This window comes from Aspergillus uvarum (genome assembly GCF_003184745.1).
Source record: "Aspergillus uvarum CBS 121591 unplaced genomic scaffold BO82scaffold_48, whole genome shotgun sequence".
NCBI lineage: Eukaryota > Fungi > Ascomycota > Eurotiomycetes > Eurotiales > Aspergillaceae > Aspergillus > Aspergillus uvarum.
The window spans coordinates 275199-295478 of NW_020291345.1; the positions used below are offsets into that span (position 1 = coordinate 275199).

General features: G+C 55.5%; 9 protein-coding genes across 9 annotated transcripts; 6 read left to right on the top strand and 3 right to left on the bottom strand.

The window, feature by feature from the left end:
- Window positions 1–1400: 1400 nt before the first annotated feature.
- On the bottom strand, window positions 1401–2240 carry BO82DRAFT_367015 (uncharacterized protein; the record flags this gene model as incomplete). Its single annotated transcript, XM_025637067.1, has 1 exon — window positions 1401–2240. The coding sequence occupies one exon, from the start codon at window positions 2238–2240 to the stop codon at window positions 1401–1403; it is 840 nt and encodes a 279-aa protein (XP_025489490.1).
- Window positions 2241–2598: 358 nt separating this feature from the next.
- On the bottom strand, window positions 2599–4757 carry BO82DRAFT_289349 (putative cell cycle control protein (Cwf19); the record flags this gene model as incomplete). Its single annotated transcript, XM_025631650.1, has 2 exons — window positions 2599–3420; window positions 3471–4757. The coding sequence occupies 2 exons, from the start codon at window positions 4755–4757 to the stop codon at window positions 2599–2601; spliced, it is 2109 nt and encodes a 702-aa protein (XP_025489491.1).
- A 154-nt stretch (window positions 4758–4911) lies between these two features.
- On the top strand, window positions 4912–6452 carry BO82DRAFT_315695 (putative ATP binding protein). The gene is made up of 2 exons (XM_025632546.1): window positions 4912–5093; window positions 5163–6452. Exons 1-2 carry the CDS (start codon window positions 5051–5053, stop codon window positions 6320–6322), a joined length of 1203 nt encoding a protein of 400 aa, XP_025489492.1. The 5' UTR covers window positions 4912–5050; the 3' UTR covers window positions 6323–6452.
- Window positions 6453–6993: 541 nt separating this feature from the next.
- BO82DRAFT_394060 (uncharacterized protein) lies at window positions 6994–7768 on the top strand (the record flags this gene model as incomplete). The annotated part of the gene is made up of 3 exons (XM_025638712.1): window positions 6994–6999; window positions 7063–7180; window positions 7236–7768. The coding sequence occupies 3 exons, from the start codon at window positions 6994–6996 to the stop codon at window positions 7646–7648; spliced, it is 537 nt and encodes a 178-aa protein (XP_025489493.1). The 3' UTR covers window positions 7649–7768.
- Window positions 7769–9304: 1536 nt separating this feature from the next.
- Window positions 9305–11080, top strand: BO82DRAFT_356666 (S8 family peptidase). Its single transcript, XM_025635797.1, has 4 exons — window positions 9305–9847; window positions 9901–10345; window positions 10395–10483; window positions 10532–11080. The coding sequence occupies exons 1-4, from the start codon at window positions 9524–9526 to the stop codon at window positions 10943–10945; spliced, it is 1272 nt and encodes a 423-aa protein (XP_025489494.1). The 5' UTR covers window positions 9305–9523; the 3' UTR covers window positions 10946–11080.
- A 341-nt stretch (window positions 11081–11421) lies between these two features.
- BO82DRAFT_420170 (putative MFS multidrug transporter) lies at window positions 11422–13343 on the top strand (the record flags this gene model as incomplete). Its single annotated transcript, XM_025640129.1, has 6 exons — window positions 11422–11773; window positions 11840–11861; window positions 11910–11983; window positions 12035–12364; window positions 12440–13252; window positions 13322–13343. The coding sequence occupies exons 1-6, from the start codon at window positions 11568–11570 to the stop codon at window positions 13341–13343; spliced, it is 1467 nt and encodes a 488-aa protein (XP_025489495.1). The 5' UTR covers window positions 11422–11567.
- A 212-nt stretch (window positions 13344–13555) lies between these two features.
- Window positions 13556–15765, bottom strand: BO82DRAFT_340948 (uncharacterized protein; the record flags this gene model as incomplete). Its single annotated transcript, XM_025633531.1, has 5 exons — window positions 15248–15765; window positions 14580–15182; window positions 14334–14459; window positions 13856–14248; window positions 13556–13729 (listed from the first exon to the last, which is right to left on the bottom strand). Exons 1-5 carry the CDS (start codon window positions 15686–15688, stop codon window positions 13556–13558), a joined length of 1737 nt encoding a protein of 578 aa, XP_025489496.1. The 5' UTR covers window positions 15689–15765.
- A 1013-nt stretch (window positions 15766–16778) lies between these two features.
- On the top strand, window positions 16779–18086 carry BO82DRAFT_356668 (uncharacterized protein). Its single transcript, XM_025635798.1, has one exon. The coding sequence runs from the start codon at window positions 16795–16797 to the stop codon at window positions 17995–17997; it is 1203 nt and encodes a 400-aa protein (XP_025489497.1). The 5' UTR covers window positions 16779–16794; the 3' UTR covers window positions 17998–18086.
- A 182-nt stretch (window positions 18087–18268) lies between these two features.
- On the top strand, window positions 18269–19861 carry BO82DRAFT_356669 (acyltransferase family protein). The gene has a single exon (XM_025635799.1). The coding sequence runs from the start codon at window positions 18318–18320 to the stop codon at window positions 19686–19688; it is 1371 nt and encodes a 456-aa protein (XP_025489498.1). The 5' UTR covers window positions 18269–18317; the 3' UTR covers window positions 19689–19861.
- The last annotated feature ends 419 nt before the right edge of the window (window positions 19862–20280 follow it).

A 20280-nucleotide genomic window follows, 5' to 3' on the forward strand; every position in this document is an offset into this window, starting at 1 on the left:
TAGCGAGCCGGCCAATGGGAGGTTCCAGATAGCAGTCCTAGCGCTGATACATCATGCCTGTTCCGGCAGGAAGAGTTTTGCGCCGCCAATCCATCACACATGAACCTCCTGAACTACTGCGGCCAATTCGACTTTGCGATGCTTGGCTCATTCCCCCCTCGTCGTCGTCGCATCAGCCTCGCCGGTGGATTGGACGGTGGTGCCTTTTCATGTTTAGGTATCGTGCGTGGGGGCCGAGGAAATGAATTTGTTTTGATGCCTGTTGCGTGCGGGCCCTGACACTTGGACCCGGGGTGGGGTCTCCCATTGGACTGATCCATTGGCATCGGCTGTGTCCTTGGGCTGCTCAGGTACACTATCGTACACTATCTGAAGGGTCATCAAACATGTCCAATGGGTATTGAGGGCCCCTGGTTTGCCTGACTCAATGGTGTGCGTGGACCGTGGTACTTTGCGGCGCGATTTGAGGAGAACTCCAATTTTTTCCCTCGGTGGGAGTATAAGTCGACCTGTGAAGGGTCTTCGCTAAACTCTTCCATTCTTTTGTGAATGTCTGGTACTAAGAAAGGCGTTGCTTCTCGCCACTGCCCGGAGAAGACTTCGAGACTTGCTCGCATGCTCTATCAGCAAGTTGGCTGATGCTATTCGACTGCCAGAGGTGAGTCCAAGCGGTTCATGTATCTTCTTTTAGCAGACATGCAATGTGGGTTGTAGTATCATGATCAAACTTTCTAGACGCCCGGACACATGGTTCGGATGGGAGGTCGTTGGCCCCGTTGATCTGCCCATCCCGGGTGATCAATGCTGATAAAGGGCATTTTTCATTGGCTCACAATCACCGACCACAGTGCCAGTGTACTGTACCTGCATGTAACCAGATTCACTCAAGATAATTACCTGCCTATGAGTCCATGATTGGCCCTTTGCAGGGGAATTTCTAATCTATCGGCAACTCGCATAGAACACTTTAAGCTGACGTGCTGATGAACGCTTTACACCTGCAAGACTCGAATGGGCCGATCTAGACTTGACATGCATGCCATGCAATCTTGCGACTAGCATTGTGAGCTTTTCTTCACCTAGTTCACTGTGGATGACAGTGGTGACAAGAAAGCTGTTTGCTCGAGAACATCCAAGAAGGAGACTTCACTTCGAATCGCGAGCCCGTGCCTTCCATTTTCCTGATAGCTCATAAATCTGCTTGACATGTTTCAACGCTTCCACACCTTCACCTCCCCTCAGTATCTTCCAGCCGGAGTCACAAACTGATCAATAACACCCAAACCCACGGCTACAACCCCAATGCCATGACCGCCTTCCTCTTACCCATGCCCACCAAACCACACTCTCCTCCCCAGCTCACCCAACCACCTCAAACCTCTGCATAAACCCACCACCCCTCACAAAAACCGCGCCCACTCCCTCTCCTCCACTGACATCGGCACCAGCAACCCAAACCGATCCAACCGACACCCCACCCGTAGGACATCCTTCGCCGCCAGCACCGGCGCAGGCCGCGGGATCTCCTTCTTCGCGTAGACCGCGTCCACCGTCAGCAGCGCCAGCCAACTCGGACGCCGCGAGTCGTCCAGCCGGTTGATCACGGCCGTCGCCAGCAGATTCGCGACGGTCTTCCACTCAAACCCCCGCTTTGCAAACCAAGCCAGGTACGTACAAAAGTGACCGGAGTGCGTGTCGCGCCGCACACGATCCGCGACCGGTTGGCCCCATGCTGCGACCACCTCCGCCCAGGTCGGATTCGACGAGATCAGCTCTCCAGTTTTCTCCTTCTTGACCGCGGCAGCCTCATCCAGCGCATGCAGCTCGACGCTCCGTCCGAAATACTCCAGATCCGTTTCTAGGTCGCCCAGAATCGCATACTGCGCTGCGATGGCCTTGGCGTTGGCTTTGCAGATCGCGTACTGTGCCTCGCGGGAGAGCGGTTGCGTGAGCTGGTTGCGGAGGCTGCGGAGGTAGACGTGTAGGATTTCGGTTTCGGCAAGGATCTGCTGCTGTAGGCGAGTGTGGGCGGCTTTGTCCTTGGTGGAGAGGGTTTCGAGGAAGAATGAGGGGGGGGCTGTTGGGGTTCGAGGTGGTGTAGTGGCGTGGCTTTGGGTGTCCGGGGATGATGGTGCGGTGGTTTTGAGGGTGGTGGTCTTCCTCTTGCGCTGTTTTTTGGTTTCTTTTCCTTTGGTGGGGATGCGTTTGCGCTTTTGGCTGGTGTTTGCTTTGGGGGTCATTTCTGCTTTTGGTTTTATGGTTTTGTGGAAGATGACGTGGACGGTTGATTGGCCTGTGGAGGGTGGAAGTTGAGTTGGGTTTATTCGATAGTAAGGAGAACGAGAATGACGCGGTGGAGGTGAGAGGGATGAGAACAAGGATGATGCGTTGGAGGTGGAAGGATGTGGAGAGAGGAGAACTGAAATCAGACCAGAGATCTGGAAGAAGTGAAAGTTATAGTATGATGTATACAGTACTGCTTCACAAAGTGAGAGCAAAGTGAGCTGTTATTTTATGCTTCATCTTTCTTCTGCATATCCCAGCTCGTGTGACCAGACTTTTGTGCAAGGCATAGCTCTCCCAATTATCTCACACGAATCACCCCTCGACAAGAACTCGAGTCCAGTCAAACTTCCTCCAACGCTTCTGGAACACCGGCACTCGTGGATCACCGCCCCGTTGCCAGCGGCCCTGCCGCTTGATCACCTCCGGGCCCAGATCCAACATCCCTCCGATGACCTCCCGAGCAAATAGGTCTCCACGCGGCCAGCGGTTCTCGTCTTCCACCACATGGCCCAGGCCGCCGTCGAGACTGAACCACACGTGGAAGTACGGCATCTCCTTGGCAATGCTGCGGCGGAAAGCACTCCGTCCCATGCCTTTCTTGGAATTGGCAAGCGTGTCAATTAGCTTGCGGTGCTGAGACCACTCCGCGTCGGACGACAAAATGGCCTCCTTGAAGAAGGCTGGGGATGTCTCGCCAAGGCTATAAGGGAGAGGGACCACCTCCATTGCTGCGTGTCGCTTGCGATGGGGCTGGGCCGCGTTCTCGTAGAAAATCACGTCCCGGCCTTGGTCGTGGTACATGCGCGTCAGGCTCTTCATGAAATTGCGGATTTCCTCCCACTCGTCGTCGTCGCACTCCAATAAGTTCGTGCGATGCTGGATGGGAACGATGGTGGCACATTGGTTGCTGAGCTCGGGTTCAGTGGGGAGTGTGAGGTAAACTCTCGTCGCTAGTGAGACGACAGGTGCGATAGGAGGCGTATTCGTGTCTTCATGATGACATAGGGGACAATTGTCGAGGATCTTGTTCATCTTTTGCAGCTCATTGATCGTAGTATTCTTGATATCGATTTCGGAGCGGTGCACCCGACGGGCAAGCTTGGATGCATTGTCGTCCATGTATTCGAGATCATTCTGGTTGGAATGTTAGCGGACAATCTCGATCTGCTAATAGAAGCCCTCACCTCGAATTTGGCGTCCTTGGCGATTCTCTCCGCGATACGCCGGCCGTCTCCCCCATATTGTCCGCGCGTCCGTCGTTCTTCTTGAACCATGTCTTCAATGGTCATGTCATCGTTGTCTTCCACCTTGCCTCGCTCACGGCCCCGTCTGTTTTCAACTGCCTTGACTTCGTTTCTCTTTCCAGCCAGCATCCGGTTCTCCATGACGCCCAAGACCACGACGTCTGACTCTTTGCGGTTGGCCATAGCAGCAGCTGCGGCATTGTACTGCGCCTCGAGCTCAGCGGCATCCGACGCACCCTTGAGCTTGGCCTTCATCATTTGAGCCTTGAGTCGGTTGAGTGCTGTTAAATCAAGATGCTGGGTGGTGTTCTGAGGCGGGACGGTCTCCATTGGCTTGCCCTGTCCTTTAGCATTGAGCTCCTCGGTAGGACTGCGAAAGTGCTCATGCGCGCCGCGGTGAACGTTTTCCTGTTGCTTCCGCTCTTGGAAGAGCTCGCCTGAGGGCTTCTCCTTTCCCACATAACCTTCACCATATCTTTCACGGCGATCTAGCTCTGCCTCCTCCTCGCGTGCGTCATCGAATGAGCGGAGATCTCCGAAGCGGTTGACCGCAATCTCTTCCACGGACAACCCGGTGTCCTCTGCCTCTCTATACACAGCTTTCAACTTGGTCATTCTCCATTGCGAGCCGGCGTCGCCAAATGTGTAGTCGACTTCATGCTGAGCGGGTTTCTCTTCAATTTCCTCAAGCACCTTTCCATCCTTCAGATCACGTAAGTGAGTGTTGATTTCCCGACCGTGAATTTTCAGCTCGTAGTCTGCCGAAAGCATCTTGGGTTTCGGTTCCTCTTCCAAACGCGTGGTCGAGCGCCGCTGGACATAGTCGATATCGAGACTGGAGGGTCCCTCCATCCAAGCGTCTCGCTTTAGCTTGGGAGCCTCGTCCTGAGCCACTTCTGCTGCTTCGGCTGCCGGTTTCCTTTCCTCGTCCCTGCTATCCCTGTGTCGGCGCTTGTGGTCATGGTCGCGATCGTCTCCATGGTCGGTTGAATGACGCGAGCGTTTGTGTCGGTGACTAGTATCGTCGCTCCGACGCGATTCGCGATGTCTGTCGTGGTCGCGCTCTCTCGATCGTGATGAACGACGGTGGTGACGGTGGTGCCTCGAGCGCTCGCGACTGCGGTCCCTGTCTCGGTCACGGTGGTGGCGGTGTCTGTCTTTATCGCTTCTCTCGCGTCTTTTCTCCTGCTCCTCTGCTAGCGACTTTTCGAAATCCTCTAGCGCCATGGTGTTGGTATGGTTGCGAGGCAGAGCTCGTGTTGTTGGGAGGGAAGAAAGCGAAGCAAGGGAAAAAGGCGGCGGCGGAGGAACGCCATGACGTCTGGAACGGTTCCGGCCAAACGGACTCCACCTGCAATTCCCCGCGACAAAAGAATTTCTACGCCTCGCCGTCCAACGGATACTCTGCCTTCCATCATTCCCCTTGTTAAGCAGATTTACTGACATCCTCTGACTGGGTTGCTTTACCTCCCTTGCCCGTCTTTGATCTTTGTTTGGTGATATTCTCTCTCAACTTCACGATGGCACAGTCTCCGGTCGCCGTTGTTTGCGTGGGCATGGCAGGTAAGTGTCATGGCGATCATCCCCCTCACTGACAATGCATCTAATCAATCCGATTTATCTTTCACTCAGGCTCTGGAAAGACGACTTTCATGCAGCGAATTAACTCCTACCTCCACTCAAAGAAGACCGTCCCCTATGTCCTCAACCTTGACCCCGCCGTCCACACGGTTCCTTTCGAGAGCAATATCGACATCCGTGACTCCATCAACTATCGAGAAGTGATGAAGCAGTACAACCTCGGACCCAACGGCGGTATCCTTACATCGCTGAATCTGTTTGCCACCAAAGTCGATCAAATCATCTCGTTGCTGGAGAAGCGGACGGCTCCCAACCCCAGCAACCCGACCGCCAAGCCCATCGAGCACATCCTGGTCGACACGCCTGGTCAGATCGAGGTGTTCGTGTGGAGTGCCTCCGGCAGCATCCTCCTCGAGACTTTGGCCTCGTCATTCCCTACTGTGATCGCTTACGTTATTGATACTCCCCGCGCCAGCTCCACGAGTACCTTCATGAGCAACATGCTCTACGCCTGCAGTATCCTATACAAGACGAAGTTGCCCATGATCCTTGTCTTCAACAAGACCGATGTCCAAGACGCCGAATTCGCTAAGGAGTGGATGACCGATTTTGACGCTTTCCAGAAGGCTCTGCGAGAGGAAGAGGAGTCGGGCGCGTTTGGTACTGAGGGCGCCGCGGGCGGCTTTGGCTCGGGGAGTGGTTACATGGGCTCGCTGCTCAACAGCATGAGCTTGATGCTGGAGGAGTTCTACCGACACCTGAACCTGGTCGGGGTCAGCTCCATGACGGGTGAAGGCATCGACGAGTTCTTTGAGGCCGTGGAAGAAAAGCGCCAGGAGTTCGAGCGCGACTACAAGCCCGAGTTGGAGCGCAAGAGGAAGGAGCGTGAGGAGACGAAGGCGGCGCAACGCGAGCTCGAGCTGGGCAAGCTGATGAAGGATATGAACGTCTCTGGCTCGAGCAAGGGCAAGCAAAAGGTGGAGAATGAAGCCGAGACGGTCAGCGAGGCTGAGGAGGAAGAGGAGGCACGCCGGAATGGCGACCAGGATGACGATGAGGACAGTGAGGATGACTACAGGATCCCTCGTGCCGGGGACAGTGAAGGGCTTACGCAACGCTACAAAGACGCGCTGGCGGAACAGGGCACCGCGCCCTCCGACCAGGATCTCAGCTTTGCCAGATACCTGCGCGCGAGCAACATCAACCAGTGATACCTGACCATGAGTCGACCTTGCACGTTTTTCCTTTCTCTGGGGGTTTGAAACGGCGTTGATGGTGGAGATTTGAATCTAGCCATGGCAATTTACATAGACAATGATGATCCGTGAATGATGATTCGGGTGTGGTAATTGCAATTTGATCCATTCCCAACATGGATCCATCTAGTCCACGCTGGGAAGAGTTGATCGCTCTTCACAGCTTGGCCGTAAATAATAACAGATCAGAATTATAGCTGTGGTGGAGATGCCTGGGGTAGATAGTCTGATGGTAGTGGGTGTGGTAGTACCAGCTCAGTCAACCTGCAGCAACCCGCCTCTGCCCTATGGACTGGCAGCTTGAAACGTCGAAACTCGTCTTCTTTCCCCTTTTTTGCTTTTTCCATTTATTCACCCGAATCTCGTTGCAGTGACAACAGATGAATACGTAGAGAAAAAGAGCCAGGCTGAATCAGCGGGAAACCCGGCAGTGACATCATCGGGGCTGAACAAGCGATGACCTCATGGGGAATGATCCCTGCCTTACAACAACTTATAATTACCACTAATTGCTGCCTATGGTGTTTTCAACTTCCTTTACCTACCTAATCACTGAACAGTTTAAACACACTCTTAACCCAAAACACAATTGAATATCGCCAGAAGGCATCACCTACTCCCGCATCATGGATGTACGACTGTCCTCCTCCCGGTCTCTCACCATACCACAGAGCTAACCAATTCGCGCGCCGCAGGTTTTCTACGCCTACACCTACTCCACAGCCGGCTGGCTTGGACTGCAGAGCTTGGCTCTGATCGCGGTGCCGGAGATGATGACCACAATGTTGTTGACCGAAACCCGCGACCCTTCCTGTGAGTAACCGCCAAACAGATTGTCTTTTCGGCTGTCGTGGCTAACCCGCAACAGCGCTCGAAACATACTTCTCCCGCTGCTTGGGATTCAGTCTACTCCTCATCGCTGTTCTCACCGTCATGCTCACCGGGTCCGTGCCCTTGACCACCTCCATCGCGCAACCCGTCACCACGGACGATTCCGACCCCAAGGCCCCCTATGCCGTGCCGACCATGATGGTCACGACCGTCTTCCACGGCGCGTCAGCGGGCTACGCATACATCTGGTATGTGGCTACGGGCCAGATCGCCTACGCGGTCGGGATGATCGGATATGCCGCCATTGCTTTCGTCGGAGTGTGGTGCGCGCTGTTTGCGAGCAGCGGAGGCAAGATCAACCGCAAGACTGGCGTCGATAAGCGGAGCAGTGGCTTCCCGTTCACTAACCAGGAAGCGGACAAGAGGTTTGCGGGGAAGAAGTCTTTGTAAATGGGGATCTTACTTGTAAAATGTTCTAGGCGGGGTCATTGGACAGAGGGTGGATAGTTGCATGCATGCAAATAAATGGCTGCAGATGAGAGAAGCCTACGCATGTTAATAGAAAGAGGGAGATAGTTCGCTACTGAATTTGACATACCCTTTCTTCTTATCTCTTGTTGATCTACTCATTACATTAAATGTGGTTCTCACGTAGTATTCAGCGCTGAAGATCATGCTGTGCGGTCCAATGGATTGTCCTGTGCCTGACATAAACCTCCTGCCAGCGGGATCACGGGACTCGGTGCAACCAACACAACAACAACAACTCCGGTCAGACCGCGCCTGCCACACTTTCCCATTACACTAAACCCCCTCTCCCACCTCCAATTGTTGCACCCCGATGAAATTATCCGACTGGCCCGAGGGGTCTCCATTGCGGTCACGACAGTCTCGATGGCTGCCTTGATGCAACCCTACCTATTCGAACTGCACCCAAGGCCCGTTCAGAAAATCTTCGTCACCAGACGTGTGCGAGGGGCTTGGCTGCATCCAGACCCTGCAGAGAAGCAAACAGGAGAGGTCCATCGACTTGTCCCCCGTCAGAGTTGCGAACGATGTACACTGCGAGTAATCTCAAAACCATACCACAGGGATTAGCGTCATCAATGGTAGAACCTGCTCCTGATGGCTATCTTTCATTAATGGGGTCGACAATTCCGTTACGGGGGTCAAGTTGTGCTAAACCAGACTTTCAGATGCCTCGCCAATTGAACTACCATCAGCTGTCTTGGCCGTTGTGAACCCCATCGCTACGGCTCGATGAGGAATAACCATCAATGAACCACTTGCCCAACTGCCCTCGTCCTCAGTCGGATTCGCATCAAGGCCATGATTAGGTTTCGACACATCAGAAGACTTCCTCAGGCACATGCGCATCCTCAGGGGCAGGTTGGTCGTACCAAGCTTTCGTAACTGACTTGGTGGTAGGTGCCTCGCGTTATCACAAGCACGTCGGACCGGCAAGCTGGCTCCTCGCCCTACAAGAGGGGGCGATCGTCTAGAAACCCAGTCTGCAGTGGATGATCAACGCGCCTGAGCTCACTGTGCAACCCTTGAACCCAGAAGGGCAGTGCGGGAATGGCCTTAGGCCGTGGTCTCTACACTTTCTTGTTTACTGATAATCTCTTATCGCCCAATCGAGACTTGCTTGACAGTTAATAAGTGCATGCAATGGTTTCCACCTCGTGAGAAATCAGCTACCCAGGGTGGGTCGCACCGATTTTTCGGACAAGTGGTCAAGCATTACCCCGTTTTCCAGGGCTCCTTGCGCAACATCCTGGCAATGAGAGTTTCTTCTGCTTCTCTATCTGGTTTTAGAATTCAGAGTTCATCTGGAAACGAATAAGGGATGTTGTTCTCAATACGATATATCCGGCCATGGCACGCCAGCAGTGGAACCGTCGACGCCACAAGGCTTGCATGAATGAATGTATGGCATTCAGTCTGGTAGATGTACCCAAATTGGTTCGACTCGAGGCCTTTCTGGGGTCGGAGAAATAAGCTCTGTGCCGCTTGTCACCGCGATCCCTGGTCCTTTGCGTCGGCCCAAAATCACCCATGGTGTGTGCATGGCGCCTTGCCTAATAGGACACAACCAAGTCGTCTGAGAATGCAATGTTACCCCCAGAGTTTTGAATATGCTCAGAGATCTTAGGCCCTGGTCTCGCTCTTTTGCAAGGCAGGCGGCCCTGTAAGTGATAGGCTAACAGTTCTAGACGAAGTTCGCAATGCTGAAGATATATAAAGCGAGTACCCTAGCACGCTTTTGCATTGCTCGAATTTTTCTTGGAGGTGTAATTTTTCTCCCACTTTGCATGGTGCACCATGGTCTCATTGAGAAGTTTCTTGCTGGTCTTCGGATCCCTTCTATCTGCCGTGCTTGCTGCGCCGACTCTCGAAAGTCGCCAGACTTTGCAGACGATTCCGGGCAAGTATATTGTCACCTTCAAGCCGGGAACCGACGATGCCAAGATCGACGAGCATACAGCTTGGGCGACCAACCTTCACAGGCGGCACCTTGAAGGCCGTAGCTTTATCGAGGGAGACCTTCCAGCTGGCATTGAAAGATACTATAAAATCAACAGGTTCTCTGCGTACGCTGGTTCCTTTGACGATGCAACCATTGCGGCCATTCGCCAACACGCAGACGTTTGTTCTTGTTGACCTTCCAAACGCAATTGGCGATGCTAATGTTTTCATAGGTTGCGAACGTCGAGGAGGACCAGGTCTGGGAACTTGACGGACTGGTCACCGAGCGCAATGCGCCGTGGGGTCTAGGATGCATCTCCCATCGAGGACAGAATAGCACGGACTACATCTATGATGATAGCGCCGGAATTGCCACCTATGCTTATATTGTAGATACAGGCATCTTGAGCTCTCATGACGAATTCGGTGGTCGCGTCCTCTTGGCATACAATGCTGCCGGAGGACAGCACGTTGATGGTGTCGGACATGGTACACATGTTGCCGGAATTATTGGTGGACGGACGTACGGCGTGGCGAAGAGAGCGACTCTGGTTTCGGTGAAGGTCTTTGTGGGGGAATCCAGCTCCACCTCGGTCATCCTCGATGGCTTCAACTGGGCTGTCAATGATATCGTGAGCAAGAACCGCACGAGCAAATCCGTCATCAATATGAGCTTGGGTATATTTTCTGTGTTGTTTGTGCGAGCCTATCGCTGACTACGGTGTAGGTGGAAGCTATTCCAGCACATTCAACGATGCGGTCGAAAATGCTTTCGATGAGGGAGTGCTCTCTATTGTTGCTGCAGGTAACGAGAATGTATGTGCTCACAGCCTCATGTTCTGAATGATTGCTGAAGGAAAATAGAGAGATGCCTCGCGGACGAGCCCCGCGTCTGCGCCCGATGCTGTTACTGTGGCTGCCATCAACCGACGTAATTCGCGCTCTAACTTTTCCAACTACGGCTCTTTTGTCGACATTTTTGCTCCCGGCGAGGATATTCTTTCCTCCTGGATAGGATCAGACACAACGACCCGGAGCATCTCGGGGACCTCAATGGCCACGCCCCACGTTGCTGGCTTGACCATGTACCTCATGGCGCTTGAGAACCTGTCTACGCCAGCTGCGGTGACAGCCCGCCTGAAGGCATTGGCCACGCGGAACGTAGTCACTAATACCGCTGGAAGCCCGAATCTACTGGCATATAACGGAAACGGAAGGGCTGACAACCACCAGGGAGGCGGGAATGGTGATGGAGATAACGACGGAGATTTGGAATGAGAAAAAGCTTGGGAACATGTAGCCAGGTATGGCCCAGACTAATGGATTCCCAGTGTGGATGGATTTGGAGCTAGTCTAAGACGATATATGACTTGAGACATGAGAGTAGGGAAATTTCAGAAGCCACGAATGCAACGAATAGAACCAAGCACATGCAAAGCCTCTCCCGTCACGCTTCCGAAGTAGTACCATGCTGAAGGTCGGATACGTCGATCCGCACTGGAGTACAGGCGTATACCTTAGCAATTTGTCGGGTAAAAGCCGATCGATGATAGGTCCAGAACTTTCGGCTGTCTATTGGTGGCACTGGGTCGTGCATTTCAGGAGAATAGGCGCCTCAGCATCCCGAGAATGGCACAAGTCAAGATGAGGGATAATCGCGAAGGCAGCAGTGGACTCAACCTAGGCGTTAGCCTTGCTTCAGAAAGACCCGATTGAGGACCTATGGAATCGGAGGGCCCAGAGCTCCCTGTGGTGAGTTACTTCCGTTTAAGTCCGTGCTTGCGTTCCACAGGGCTCAATGCCAGCTTGAATAAATACACACAACCATGGACCCCTTGCCTGCCGACAGACGGTATCCGGTCAATGTTTGACTGAGTAAGACTTTGTTCTATTCTGCGCCATGAAACCCACCAGCCAAATCACCACGCTCTCGATTGAGTCCGAGAAGGACGTTCTGCAGTCGTTGCTCCCGCAGTATGGCCTTCGTATGGCTGCAGACGGCCTGCACATACGGTGGGCGGTTGGCAATCGTCGACATCCACGAAATTGGAGGCTGCGGCGGAAGATCTGGGACATCGCTCTGATTCTGTTCCTGGAGTTCTTTACGTAAGTGTTATTCATGTGGGGTGCTGGAGTGGCTGTGACTGACCATGAGGTATATTGTACTTTCAGCACGGCAGTGAGCACGGCGGGTGTAAGTCTTCAATTCGTGCAGTGATGCTTAGGGAGCTGACGTGTCTAGTCCACCGCTGCAAACAGTACTCTATGCGAATTTGATGTCCCGCAGGAGCTGTCAATCTTCCTCTTTGTGTCCGTGTGAGTGTCTGTCAACCCTTGCTGGTTGGGGAAGACTGACTTAGTTCATAGGTACTTGATCGGCCAGGCATGTGGGGGGATCATCTTCCCGCCGTACTCGGAGGCGTTTGGGAGGAAGAAGCTGTATGTCGTAAGCTCCGCGCTGTACAGCCTGGCGTGTGTGGTGGTGGCCTCGGTGCCGTCGATGGCCGGGGTGGTCGTGGGACGGTTCATGAGCGGGATTCTGTCGGCGATTCCCACGACGGTGGTGGGCGGCAGCATTGAGGATCTGTTCAACTCGCGGGAGCGCGTGTGGATGATCTGCATCTGGGTGCAGGCTGCCAATCTGGGGATGGTTGTCGGTCCGATTCTGAGTACTTTTGTCGTGGCGGATATGAACTGGTGTGCTCTACCCCATTCTCCTCCCCACTGGGAAGAGAAGTTACTTCCGAGAAAATGCCACTAACGAACCCTCAGGCGATGGCTATTCTACGTGGCCGCCATGGTGACCGGGGTACTGGCGTTTTTGCTACTAACAATCCGCGAGTCGCGGCCCTCGCTACTGCTGGCGCGGGAGGTGGCGCTCTTCCGGCAGGTCACGCAGATCCGCACCCCGGACGCGCTGAACCCAGACCAAGCCCCGGGTCTGCACACCTTTGTGCGATTGGCGCTGTTCCGGCCGATCCGGCTGCTGTGCACGGAGCTCATCGTCTTCATCGTGGCGGTGATGAGCGCCGTGGCCATCGCGCTGGTGTACCTGTTCACGCAGGCGCTGCCCCCGATCTACATGTCGTTCGGGTTTAGCCCGCGCGAGGCGTGCCTGCCCTTCCTCGCCATCGGACTCGGTCTGTTCCTGGGGTTCGTGACGCGGTGGATCGACCTGCGCATCATCGCGCAGCACAGCCGCCAGGGCCGCCCGCTGCAGCCCGAGGACAAGCTCCTGGGGTTCTGGATCGGCACGCCCGTGCTGGCGGCGGCGCTGTGGGTGTTCGCGTGGACGATCCCGCCGGCGATGGCGCACGTGCCCTGGCTGGTGTCGGTGGTGGCCCTGGTGCTTTTGGGCTTTAGCTTGAATGAGATCGACTACGTGCTCGGCGGGTACCTGACGGACAGCTATCTGAGCTACGCGGCCAGTGGACTGGCGGCGCTGAGCCTGGTGCGCGCCACCCTGTCGGCCGTGCTGCCGCTCGTATCGGCGCCCATGCTGCAGCGGCTGGGCGCCAACGGCGCCGTCTCGGTGCTGGCCGCCCTCGCGACGGTGTTCTGTCTGGTGCCGCCGCTGTTCGCGCAGTATGGGCGGGGCCTGCGGGCGCGGAGTGCGTTTGCACGGTACAGTATGATTATGTACCGGGAGTATAGCGTGGATGAGGAGGGGTATTGAGTGGATCGGAAATAGAGGCTGCTATTGGGGGGAGTAAAAAGTTGCGATGCGGTGATAGGATAGTATAGTCAAGATATCGTGTTATTTGGATGCTAAACAGCGTTTTTGCTTTTTGTCCCGCGGACTGTCATGACATGCCACTTAACCAAGTTCCTCGTTATCCGTAGATACTAGTATATATATGTGCAGTATTCCCCCCCAGCGGCAGCAATCTACTCCCGCACCACCAACCCCCAAAACGCGGCCCCGAACCCAACAATCACCGCCCCCCAAACCGCCCGCTCCGTCTGCAACACCGCATACCCGAGATGTCCCGCCAGGATTCTGGCCACCACGCCCGCCACAATCCCCATGTACACGACAAAGAACCCCAGCTCCTTCCACCGCTTCCACATCCCAGCGCCGCTGCCAGTGGCCCCAGGCCCAGTCGCACCCCCGAATTTCTCCCCATCCCCCTTCTTCCCCCCCGAAAAACCTCCTCCTCCTCCAGAAGTGTCAGGAAGCTGATTAACATCCGGCACGACCCCCGCCTCCTTAGAGCGCATACTCGTCCCCCACCCATCCTCCAGCACGGTCACCGCGCTCCAGAAATGCACGATCGGCAACGGGATATTATAGAACAGTAGCGCCGGGAGTAGACCCACCCACAGGACTACCTTCCTGACGCTGCGATCCGGGTTCCGGAGGATATTGTACAGGATGGTGTAGACGAGGCGGACGACTAGATCCGTCCACGAGAAGTAGGCGAGGCTTGCGCCGGTGCAGAGGTAGTAGAGGATGTAGCCTAGCCCGAGGAGGGGCCCCGCTTCGCGTTTTATGGCGGCCCAGAAGAATAATGGGGAGGTTAGGAGGTAGAGGGTTGGTGATTGCAGGGATTCGATGTGGCCGGAGCGGGACCAGCGGACCTTGTTATTGTTAACATAATTATGGGAGAAGGGGGAGGGGAGGCTTGAGGAAATGGGGATCGGGGGTAAGGGTGTAAGGGCGTACCTGCTGCAGAATCCATTTACGGAGGTTCGTTGGTGTGTCGGTTGCGGTTAGTGTGTCGGATACGTAGGTGACGGTCCAGCCGCGGAGGAGGAGGTTGGTCGTTAGGTGGCGGTCTTCGTTGACGATCTTTCGTTGGCTTTTGTTAGCATGCTATCGAATGTAGAGGATGGCCGTAGGCTGGATATGCAAAGAAGGGTGGTTCGCCCCCTACCGGGGCTCAAACGTGCTGGGGGTACCTAGACTCACCATCCGATGCCCCCAAACCTCCTGCGTATACCACGGATACAGAATCCCCGGCAACGCCGTCACGCGAAACGCCGAGCTCGGCCCGCTCTGGCAGTCGCTCGTGCCGGCCGCCGTGGCCACCGACCGCGTCAGGTACAGCTCGCACCAGTACACGATCCTGCCCAGCTGCGCCACGACCGAATCCCCCGCGTTGTGCACCAGCAGGCCCGAACTAGCCCCGCCCACGGCGGGGTCGCCCGCGATGGTCGCGACGGTCCGCCGCAGCGAGTCCGCGTACACCAGGGTGTCCGAGTCCGACGACCACAGGTACTCGATCCCGCGCGCGTCCGCCAGCACCAGGCTGAAGATGAAGGCCGTGAACATAATCGCTTTCTTGCTGTGGTGCGGCTGGTAGATGCATACTTGCTGCGGGCCCGTGCCGGAGAGGAGGTTGTGTTCTCCCAGGATCTCGCGCGCCAGGTCGCAGCAGTGCGCGATGCTCGCGAGTTGGTAGCTTTCTTCCGGGGAGGCGTGCAGGTCGGCCGTGGCCAGTTTGTCGAAGGTGCGTGTGGCGAGATCGCCTAGGGGTGTGTCGAGGTGGATGGTGGGAGCGTCAGGGTAGATCTGTTGTTTGTTAGTGATGGACTGTCACTGTAGCTGGTTGATACAGAAGCGAGAGGATGGCATACGTTCTGAAACACCCGCACCATCTCCATATCCGCCTCCTCGTCGCCGTCGATCCCCACCAGCATGAAGCGACACCCCTCCGCCGCGCGGTAGCTGTTCAGCGCGCGCGCAAACAGCCCCGGGTCCTCGCGGTAGCCCACCACCGCGGCCATGCAGTCCGGCCCGCCGTGCGCGTCCACCACCCGCGGCTTCTCGGGATCGGCGGCAGCGGCAGCGGCAGCGGCAGCGGGCTGGTAGACGCGGCGCCGCCGCCGCTCGTTGGTGAAGCGGTTGTATTCGGCGGCGAGGATGGTGAGTAACAGGTCTAAGGTGAGCGGATGGCGGGTGGCGGCGGTGAGGTAGTAGTACAGTGGCAGCACCAGCAGACAGCCCAGCCCGTTAAGCATCTGACGCAGCAGGGGCACCTGGGGGCCCCGTTGGGGGATGATCGGTGGGTGGTCCATGAGGATGGTCGCTGTGTCTGCTTACGACTACATTCTTCGGGGTGCTGCATCGGATGCATTGGTATATTTATTTGGTCCCCTATTGACTTGGGGACCGCAGATGGAGCCATGATGGAGTCACCCGCAAAAAAAATCTCAATGATGGATTCACTAGTAGAGTTGACTAGTCCCTGGACTGGAGTTAGTGCTAGTCAGGGAGTTCGACTAGTAGTACCGAGTAATACCGTTGAATTGGGCCAAAGCGATTCCCGAAATTGAGAGGCCAAGTGCCAATGGGTCTAATGATAGGCCATGGCAGGACCCTCGTGTGGCTCGTATCGGCGCGGGTTTGACTGCAGACACGGAGATTATTTTTACTCCTTAAACCCTTGGCTGGAATTGGTCTGCAGAACTGCAATAGCCGCACTCTAAACTATTTCGGGCAAGACAACAGCCTTGTCCGTGGTAGCCCAAGTGGGCTTAGCGCAGGCATCTGTCCATGTCTCGCCAGGCACCTGCCAATCACGCTGCTTTGCGCCTGAGACATTCATTTAACTAATTTTTGTGGTGGGGTTTCGGGGGTTTTGTATAGGGGTCAGACCGAGGACCCTCGAAAATCTATTGAGGGGTAGTAATAAAATCACCACTGACCAGTTTTGTACAATCGGTATCTGCTACCTTTGGCTGCAGCCCAAGATATAAAACCCTTCCTGTTATGCACCCCGAATTCGCACGAGCCCGGTCATGATCGGAGGTAAGACACTCTCATCATGCGTCGATTTTACCAAGACAACCGTCGCGTCCCGCTCGGGATCATCCTGGTGGCCGTCTGTCTGTTCCTCTACCATTTTGCCCTCGATCGCCCCCCATGGGTCTCGTCGACTGCGTATACCACGCAAACACCCTACCAAGCAGGAGAGGCCACTGTAGTGGTGCCCCCTTCACCTCCCTTCATCGCCGAAGATGAAAACACCTCTACACCGCAGAAACCCGCTCCTTCGGCGGTAGCCTCCTCTGCTTCCTCCACCTCCCCTGCCTCCGACAAAATAACCACAACCACCACCACCACCTCCTCCTCCTCCTCCTCCTCCTCCTCCTCCTCCCTCACCGTCAACGACATCGTGCTCATGTTCAAAACCGGCGCCTCCGTCCTCTGGAAACGCGTCCCCATCCACCTCACCACCACCCTCGCCCCCACCCGCATCCCCCCGGCCAACATCCTCCTCTACTCCGACAGCCCCGAGACCATCGGCGCGTGGACCTTCATCGACGTCCTCGCCAATACGACCATCAACGACCCCGAGATCGCTCTCCCCTACCGCCAACAGGCCGACCACGACTTCCGCCAGAACTACGCCGAGATCAACAACGTGTATCCGGGTGATAACTCGGGCCCCGCGGGCGGCTGGAAGCTCGACAAGTACAAGTTCCTACCGCTGGTGCAGCACGCGGGCCGCGCCCGCCCGGACGCTAAATGGTACATCTTCATGGAGGACGACGCCTACCTCTTCCTACCTAACCTCCTCGCGCACCTGGAGCGCTTCGACCACCGGCAACCCTGGTACTTGGGCAGCGTCGCCTGGATCCATGGGGACTATTTTGCCCACGGCGGGTCTGGGTTTGCCATTTCGCGCAAGGCGTGGGAGATGGCGTTTGGGGATGGGAAAGTCAATATCGAGGAGAAGTATGCTGAGTTCACGGCGCAGCATGGGTGCGGAGACCACATTCTCGGCCACGTACTGAAAGAGAGTGGCGTGGGGTTCGGAGAGCATCCGGAGGTCGAAGAGAGTCGCTTCAGCTACGGGTTCAATCCCGAGGCGCATTGGACGAGCTGGTACGAGCAGGAAAATTGGTGCAGGCCCGTGTTCAGCTGGCACCATACGCACAACCGCGATGTGGCCCGGTTGTACGAATTGGAGATGCGGTGGGGCGACGTGCAGGCCCGGGGCCCCATCCGGTACAGGGATGTGTACGAGGCGATGGTGCTGCCGTACTTGCGCGAGAGAGTGGAGTGGTGGGAGAATGGCGCGGCCAAATACGATATCCGCTCCAGTAATGTCAAGGCAGTGACGGTGCCAGAAACCGTCACCAAGCCGCAGGCCTGGAAGGAGGCCTGGATGTCGGTGGATAAGTGCGAGGCTGCCTGCGTAGCGTGGGGCGAGTGCGTGCAGTGGAGCTTCTATGAGGATCGATGTATGCTCGATAGTATGATCCGGCTGGGAAGCGGGATCCCCGAGGGCGATTCCAGGCGGCAGAGCTCGCTACCGTGGACCAGTGGCTGGTTGACGAGGAGAGTCGAGCATTGGAACTCGGCCTGTAGTGACCTGTAGTGAGTAGGCAGCAACGCCGGTAGTGCGGTAGATGCCTGCATGAGATTACCCGATCGGGAAATGTTGTATATACCCCAGCAGAAATAAACCCTGTGAATCTTTTCCATCAGTCGCCTGAATAATTAGAGACAGGGACCAGTCATGGTCGCACGCTAAAAATACTAATTTAGCGTGTGGATCCGAGTCCAGTCTCCATCCATGGATTGATCCCTTTTTCTTCCTCCGTCTTATCCCCTCCGCCTCTCCCGCTTTCGTTAACTGCAATGCTGCAGTCAATGATTCCATCATCATCATCATCACAGCATACAATGCAGCATACCATGGACAAACCTCGCACAGCGTGGCTGGACGGCCTTCGCGGCCTCGCAGCCGCCATAGTAGCCTTCAACCACTTCTTCATGGGCGGAATCTTCGACTTTGCCTTCCACTCCTACTGGGCGGACCCCGCCTCGGCCAACCGACATCTCATCCAACTGCCCCCAATCCGCCTGCTCTTCTCCGCCCATGCCATGGTGGCACTATTCTTCGTGATTTCGGGCTACGCTCTGAGTATCAACCTGTTTCGTCTCCGCGATGCGCCATCTTCCTCGCTGACCGCGTCGTCCGCGACAAACCAAAACCTGCTTCGCGGACTCTCCTCCGCGACGACTCGCCGGATCTTCCGCATCTATCTGCCGGTCTTTCTTGTCGCCATCCTCTCGCAGCTGCTGTTTTTCTGCGGCTTGTATCACTGGTCGTTTGGCGATAATGTCGTCTGGGGTCGGCGGCCGTGGACCGCGCCGGTGTTCCATTTCACCTATCTCTTGCGGTATCTGCTGGACATTGTGAATATCATCCAGTTCCACCATAATCCCGGGTTGAATGGACAGCTATGGACGATGCCGATCGAGTTCCGTGGGAGTTTGATGGTGTACCTTGTCATTCTGGGGATGGCGTTCTGGAGGAAGGAGATGCGCGTTGGGGGAGTGTTCGTGTTGGCGTTGTATTTTCTGTGGTATGGGATTTGGGATGGGGTGGGCTTTCTTGGAGGATTGGGGGTTGCGGAGCTCGCTCAGGGGTTGCACTCGAGTGGTGGGGATGCGGTGTTGGGCGAAGGGTGGTGGGTTGGTAGGAAGGATGGCGAAGCCGGTCTGTCAAGCACGTCAGCCAGTGGCCTAAAAGCAAAAGCAAGGATGCTGGTGACAGGATTCTGTTTTCTCCTGGGGCTGCATTTGCTCTGTCTCGGTGATGATGGCATACTTACGCCTGGGTATCATTGGCTGAGGTCGCTGCAGTCGCCGCGGTGGGATGACGACTGGGCGATTGTGAGTAAATGCTGGAAGACGGTGGGATCGCTGTTGGTGGTGTATGCCATCGATCGCGTGGAGGTGCTGCAGAGAGCTTTGGAGAGGCCGACGCCGCAATTTCTCGGACGCATCTCGTTCTCGCTGTATCTGGTGCATCAGTCGGTGTATCATGTTGCCCGGGATCCGGTACGGAACGGACTGTGGTGGATTCTGACCGGGCGAGAGTACCCGGCGACGGATGAGGAGGCACTTGCTGGGGGTATGGGGGTGTTTGTGGTCAGTTGGGGCGTCACGGCTATGGTGATGGGAGTTTTGGTGGTTTGGTTATCGAGTTGGTGGACGAGGGTGGTCGATGCCAGGTGTGTGCGACTTTCGAGGAGGATCGATGAGTGGTTGTCTCGGTAGTCTGGTAGTATCACATCTGTTAAACTGGCGCAATTCGTCAAGCTGTCGTCTCGTAGACTTCATGGAGATATCTCATTCCAGGTAATAGACACGTCGAAGGTGACAGCAGTTGTGGTCATCAAAGAATCTCATGGAACAGAACAACGCAACTGTTAAATCAATATCGCGTCAGAGCAGGCCATCCAGCAGAAATTTTCTGCCCGATGACAAGGAAGTTCTCATGATGCCGCAATAGTGAAGCAATGAAAAGCGTCAGAATGGTAGAATGTCCTGCAAACATTGCTGAGGATGAATCAGATTTGCTGAACAAAACCAGTCGTCTTTCCTCTCTGCCTCCCTGTCCACTTCTGTTCTACAACTCTCTCCTTCTCCCTACTATTCCTACATTCTCTCTACTCTCTCTCCCCTTTCTCTCTCTGTCCTCTCTCTCTCTCGCCTCTCTCTTCTCCTCCTCCTTCTTCTATTCTCCTCTCCCTCCTCTCTATTCTTATCTATATAGACTATATAGATACTCCTATTCTTACTTCCCCCTCTTCTTCAACCTCTCTTCCGCATCCCAAGCTTCTTCCTCACTTCTTTGCGCATCGACCTC

Coding starts and splice junctions, on each gene's coding strand:
- BO82DRAFT_356669 (XM_025635799.1), top strand. CDS start 18,318: ATGGACAAACCTCGCACAGCGTGGCTGGACGGCCTTCGCGGCCTCGCA.
- BO82DRAFT_356666 (XM_025635797.1), top strand. CDS start 9,524: ATGGTCTCATTGAGAAGTTTCTTGCTGGTCTTCGGATCCCTTCTATCT. Junction 10,346..10,394: donor CGTCATCAATATGAGCTTGG/GTATATTTTCTG, acceptor ACTACGGTGTAG/GTGGAAGCTATTCCAGCACA. Junction 10,484..10,531: donor TTGCTGCAGGTAACGAGAAT/GTATGTGCTCAC, acceptor GAAGGAAAATAG/AGAGATGCCTCGCGGACGAG.
- BO82DRAFT_315695 (XM_025632546.1), top strand. CDS start 5,051: ATGGCACAGTCTCCGGTCGCCGTTGTTTGCGTGGGCATGGCAG. Junction 5,094..5,162: donor TGTTTGCGTGGGCATGGCAG/GTAAGTGTCATG, acceptor TCTTTCACTCAG/GCTCTGGAAAGACGACTTTC.
- BO82DRAFT_356668 (XM_025635798.1), top strand. CDS start 16,795: ATGTTCAAAACCGGCGCCTCCGTCCTCTGGAAACGCGTCCCCATCCAC.